This window comes from Arachis hypogaea, chromosome 3, assembly GCF_003086295.3.
Source record: "Arachis hypogaea cultivar Tifrunner chromosome 3, arahy.Tifrunner.gnm2.J5K5, whole genome shotgun sequence".
In the NCBI taxonomy this organism is placed as follows: domain Eukaryota; kingdom Viridiplantae; phylum Streptophyta; class Magnoliopsida; order Fabales; family Fabaceae; genus Arachis; species Arachis hypogaea.
This window is the reverse complement of record NC_092038.1, coordinates 33,835,239-33,841,243: the sequence shown is the minus strand read 5'-3', so window position 1 is coordinate 33,841,243 and position 6,005 is coordinate 33,835,239. Positions and strand designations below refer to the sequence as shown.

Sequence of the window (6,005 nt, the reverse complement as noted above, 5' to 3'; positions counted from 1 at the left end):
TCTCCCTATCAAATACAGTTTGCGTTTTGCTACGGACGTAGCATTTTTTATTTTTCGTTTCCATCAAAATATAATCTGTTTTGCGAATCTGACTATGACAGCTCTATATTTATGCATAACACGCCATTTATCAATATAACTGCATATCACTATTTTTTTATCCATTCATAAATTAATTTCTGAATTTTTCCTTGTGTATACGATTGTTTTTTTTTGGGTGACGTTGTGTATACGAATGTTTGAACACAATGAGTGTCGCATATCTCTGCTATCTGAATTCCTTGCAGAAAGCTGGCACAACTGCACAAGCTAGCTTGTTAATCTTTGACCTCACGAAACTTTGGAAGGTCTATACTTTTTGGTTTCCTATGTGATCTTTCAATTAAGAATTAATCATTCACGAGTTTTATCAAAAGTTTTATTATTAATTAATATATATTATTATATGTACAAAATAAAATATAAATTTCTACTATTCTATATTTATTTTAGCGAATTATTTAAAAATTATTTATTAATCAATAAATTATTGTATCTATAAAATAAAATTCGAATTCCTACCATTCTATATTTATTTACAGGAACTAGTGAACTAGTCCACAATTTTTTTTTAAAGGCATATATATACTCTTAGTGGATACACACGAATGAACAGGACAGTACTCCCAAGGCAACACGTGTCCCCTGCTTGTTCAGAGAGAAGTATCATCGTCATGTGCCCTTTCCACTTGTCCATCACCTAAATCCATTACGATACATTCAAGATAAGCAGAGGGCCCCAGTCTCTTGAACTTTGATTTATTTTTGTCCCCTGTTCCATTGGATCCAAACAGTATTGCCTTAGATCTTTCACTTGTCGATTTTACAATTTACAGCAACTCGCAGCTTTTCCTTTTGCTTTTGCTGTCAGTTGATAAACAACAGACACACAACCTTGTAAAGCTTCCCCGGATTTCAGAAGATGCAACATTAGAGAGAACAGATTGCTGCAACCAAAAATTGGGGAAAGCAAAAGAAGAATATAAAAATCATCAGGCAGCAATATCATGCCATCAAATTGGAAAAAAAGGAAAGTAAGAGTGGGCCAGCCACTCATCCATGATTATATATATATTTATTGATTTATTCATATTCAAGTTACTCAGTGGATAACGATCGCGTGCCAATCCCTCTCACCATTCTTTGAGCTCCGTGGTAATCCATTGATCTCACACCCTTTCTCTCTTTATTATATATATATATATATATATATATATATATATATATATATATATATATATATATATATATATATAATGTTTGCTTGGAAGCCACTTCTACCGAGTTCCAAATGTATACGTATGGGTATGGCCTATGCATATGCTTGGATCAAGCTATGTTTATTTCTTCAATTTTTTTGTTCTATTGCAATGCTTGTTTGTGGTTATGATGAGCAAATTCTCAAGGCTGTTTTCTGGAGTTGGTGTTCAAAGAGATTCACATATGGACAAAATTTGAACATTTATGATTCAATTTTATCCGAATCTAAAGCGGTTCCTGATTTCAGGCATGTTGCAATGATATGATTGGATTTTTTAGCTGATTCATGGATGACATATTCAACAGTCTCTTGCGCTTGACAAGTTATATAAGTGATCGATTTATTCAATTCATAGGTGAGTTTTTCTATTTTGTCGCTGCTTAATTGCTCTGTATCACTCGTCATAGTTGTCAATTTCTGTTTGAACAAAGTATCATATTTGCATGATGCAGAGGATCTGGTACTTAGAGATGCAATTAGATGCATTGAAAATTTTGGGGTCACACCGACGATCTCCTCTTCAGTATGCTGTTCAAATGGCTATACCATAAGCACATCTTGGAAGCCACCTCAATGTGGAATTGGAATCTGTGAAAATAATAGAGCCTCTTACAATACAAGAGAACTGCTTGTAGATACAAGATCGTTAATTGTACATGCCAGTCATATCACTGCAATTGTTCCTTCAATTTGTTACAAAGGGTAACAACCTTACATCTTCATAACTCATATCCAACTATACTACAAACGAATAGATAATAAATTGCATGGATGTAAATTGTGTTGGCTAGTTGTTTTGCTTTGCTAATATGTTGGAAGACAACTTGTGTGTGCAGTTTGACACTCCCATTATATGGAATACAATATGCTTGGAATTTGGGAATGGCTTCTTTCCGATATTCTTTCTTGTGCATTAGATGTGCTCACGATCAAGTTCATAGGTAAAACAAGGTTTATGAAAGCAATATTGTGGGAACACAACATTAGATTTTAGATGGAGATCAGTTCATTCCTGTTATTGTGTTTCTGAATACATCAAGAAAGTGATAACTGGTAATGATTGGCATTCTCAGACTTGTGTCTCGCGTGCGGAAAACCTTGCGCGGTTCCTATGATGATATTGGCTGGTTGCAGCATGCTCCTGGAATGCCTCCAGTACAGGATGGAACTTCAAGATTCTTGGAATTACTTGCCGACATAAGGTCACAATTTTATCTTAGCCTAAAGGCTTAAATTGAAATGCTAACTATTACTATGTTATTATATTATGCTTCTTATTCAAAATGTAGCTGGTTGCTTCATGTTCATCACTTTGGAGGAGTTTGTTGAAATAAAACTTTTTCAGTTTGTGTTCTACAGGGATGGAGAGCACACACTGCCCAACTCATTTGTTTATCTGTTGATTCCAGGTATGTCAAAAATCCACACGTAAATTTTATGTACCATTTTAGTTTAGCCTTGAAATTACAATATTCATATGTGATAGGCCTCTTTAGCAACCATGGACCCTTGTATTTTGTTGCCACTAAGAAGTTCTTTTCCAAGATGGGTCTAGCTTGCCATATTGCAAAAGTTCATAGTGAGGTAATTGATCAGTTTATCTAACTTAGTGGATCAGTTTCACTTTCCAATATTTCTTATTTCTCTTTCGTCTTATTAAGGCATCGGTAGAACACAATGCCTTGGTACTCAAGCAATACATCGAGGAGATTTATTGGGGTTCGGGCAAGCCTGTCATGTTACTAGGACACAGCAAGGGCGGGATAGATGCTGCGGCTGCTCTGTCGTTGTATTGGTCGAATCTGAAGAACAAAGTTGCTGGATTGGCACTGGTACAGAGTCCATATGGTGGCACCCCTGTAGCTTCCGATATGCTCCGTGAAGGCCAGATTGGAGACAAAGAAACCCGCAGGATCATGGAGCTTCTAATTTGCAAAGTAATCAAGGTAATCAATTATTTGTTGGCAATTGTTTGGGTTTAGGCCATTTCACATGTCCACACTTAACAATAAGTGTGAATCATGTACTTTAGGGTGACATACGGGCACTGGAGGATCTCACATACGAGAAGCGAAAGGAATTCATCACGAAGCACGAGTTGTCCCTAGATATTCCTCTCATATCCTTCCATTCAGAAGCAAGGATTGCACCTGGTGTTCTTGCCACCATGACTCAGATAGCTCATGCAGAACTTCCGTGGCTCCCATTGCCTAAATCAGACCACTCCGACACCTGTCTCGTGTCCGGACGCCAAGTTCCAGTAATGATTCCTATATCTGCTGCCATGGCTGTGTGTGCTCTCCACCTCCAGCTAAGGTATGGAGAGAAGAGTGATGGCCTTGTCACGTGCCGTGATGCTCAAGTTCCAGGATCGGTGGTTGTCAGACCAAACATGAAGCTTGATCATGCATGGATGGTGTACTCTTCAAAGAAGAAAAATCCTACTGAACCTGATGCACGCGAGATGTGTGAAGCTCTGTTAACTTTGCTTGTAGAGCTTCGTAACATGAAAAACGGATTGGAGCAACCTCTTTAAAGAGGTAAGTTTCTCTCTGATTTTTCTTCCTCAAAAGTTCAATATTCAATTTCCGTGGTGGGTGTTCAGGTTTCTTTAGATTTTAAGTAATTTAGCTCCCTGCTTTTTTATTATAATGTAACGCCATCAAAAATTGCCTACCGGAATTTGTTGCAAGATCCAAGTAAATTGCTACTATTTAATTATTTATTTATCGAGTTCAATTAGGAATCAAATACTTTCAAGTAATATCAGCTCGAGACGTGCGTGTTTAGAAATGTAGGCGATGTGATCAGAGTGGTCATAGTCGTGCTAAATGTAAAAATTCTAATCAGAAAAAAATGAATATTTTTAGATAATTCTGGCTTTATAGATCATCACATTTAGAATTGCAATGTTGGTTTTGTCCTAAGTTATGCATTCCAAGTGATTCTACTTTGATTTTAGTTGTATTTGTGAAACCCGGCACTTGAATTCTGCATTTTTACTTTGATTTTATTTATATTTGTGTAATCTTGCACTTGAATTTTGCAGTTTTATTTTTATTTTAATAGTGTTTGTGCAAAGCTGCACTTTTTTATGCACTTTCATTATGCAACAGGTTTGGTTTTAAGGTTTATTGTGCAATTCTACAAATAAACTACAAAATTCTGCACTTATATTCTGCAATTGTGTACAAATTCTGTAATTTTGGATTAAAGTGGTGTAATTCTGCACTTAGTTAATAAAATTATGCAATTCTGCACTAAAATTTTGTAATTCTGCATTAATATTCTGTAATTCTGCACAAATTTTGTAATTCTGCGCTTAGTAAATTAAATTCTGCAATCTGCACTAATTCTGAGATTCTGCACTAATATTCTGTAATTGTGCACATAGTTAATTGTGTATTTTTTGCACAAATTCTGTAATTTTGCACTAAAATTGTATAATTCTGCTCTTAGCTAACAAAACTCTGCAATTTTTGCACAAATTCTATCATTTTGAACTAAAATTGTAAAATTTATGACTAAAATTAATAAAACAAAACAAAAGAATTTCAGGAAAAAAAAAACTTTCTATAAAATTTTTAGTTGATATAATTTTATTGTAAGTCAAAGATCTATTGAATAATTATGCATTAGCTAAAATTAAACAACTCTTAATGTTTGTATACTATTATTCCTTATGCTTTATTGTACAAGTATATTGTAAAAAATGACGAGTCATCAAGTACACATACATTGCAAAAAGTGTCAGCCAACTTACTGAAAAATGTACCAAAAACCAAATTATTCATTTAGAATAGCAAAATGAAATTAAAATTGGGACATATATACGTCTCTGGTGATACTTTTCTCTTTTCACATGAATGAACCAGACAAATCTTTTAGGACTTCCAGACTTCCAGTATATCTTTGAAAGACACCTTTTTGTTACGGTCCAAATGATATAATTTGAAAATAATTGCAACATAGACAAACAAGTAAATTTCGGTATCCCTATTCAATTCAAACAAATCATAGACCTGAAATTCTTGGAGTGTGAGCTGTGAACAAATGGAACCATAACAATATGATGTATACATATGAATTTGAGAAAAAAAAAAGACAGCATTTTTAACCTACTCTACATCTTTGATAAAAACAACTTCTACGCATAAGTTAAATCTTCTATGTAACAAGAATCCAAAGGAATATTACTTGAAGGGACCATATTCAATTGCAATAACAATTTTGGAATCAAGTTTACAAAATTGTGCGGAGACAAAGGTGAGAGAAACTACTCCAGTTCTGAGCGGTATAGACACACATACGTTCAATTTTATGTTGAGCAGTAGCTTTAGCGCTGAAAGCAGATCAGAATGCAAATAAAGCACAGAATCCATCACACCATAACGTAAAAAAGTTAGTAATTTTGGCAAAAATTGCATGGTGCATTTGAGAAGTGGATTCATGGTGAACTTAGGGACGGAGAAGAACTCATTCGAAGGAATGAATCCCTTTGCTTTGCGTTGCGATCAAGCTGACAAAACCTTTGGTACAAAGATACTATCTCCTGCTGCCAAACTAACAGTACCAAAAGAAACGTCAGATCCTAATGGATGAATGAATGGAAAATAGAATAGGAGAAGGGCAGTTTGAATTGGCATTAGGTCTCTCCTTCTCTCTATTTTTTCCCTTTTCAATTGGATTTTTTCGTTATTGTTTT

The 6,005-nt window shown here is 34.8% G+C and overlaps 1 protein-coding gene across 3 annotated transcripts; it reads left to right on the top strand.

Annotated features, from left to right (window-relative positions):
• The first annotated feature begins 650 nt into the window (after window positions 1–650).
• Window positions 651–4,174, top strand: LOC112790206 (uncharacterized). 3 transcript variants are annotated; one of them, XM_072232774.1, is made up of 9 exons: window positions 651–1,194; window positions 1,547–1,655; window positions 1,753–2,002; window positions 2,137–2,241; window positions 2,374–2,502; window positions 2,660–2,709; window positions 2,787–2,884; window positions 2,962–3,246; window positions 3,333–4,174. In XM_072232774.1, exons 2-9 carry the CDS (start codon window positions 1,586–1,588, stop codon window positions 3,834–3,836), a joined length of 1,491 nt encoding a protein of 496 aa, XP_072088875.1. In that variant the 5' UTR covers window positions 651–1,194; window positions 1,547–1,585; the 3' UTR covers window positions 3,837–4,174. The 3 variants fall into 3 exon arrangements, with proteins under 3 accessions (XP_072088875.1, XP_072088876.1, XP_072088874.1); XM_072232775.1 differs by lacking the exon at window positions 651–1,194 and adding an exon at window positions 1,240–1,344; XM_072232773.1 differs by lacking the exon at window positions 651–1,194 and having other exon boundaries at window positions 1,362–1,655.
• Window positions 4,175–6,005: the final 1,831 nt, after the last annotated feature.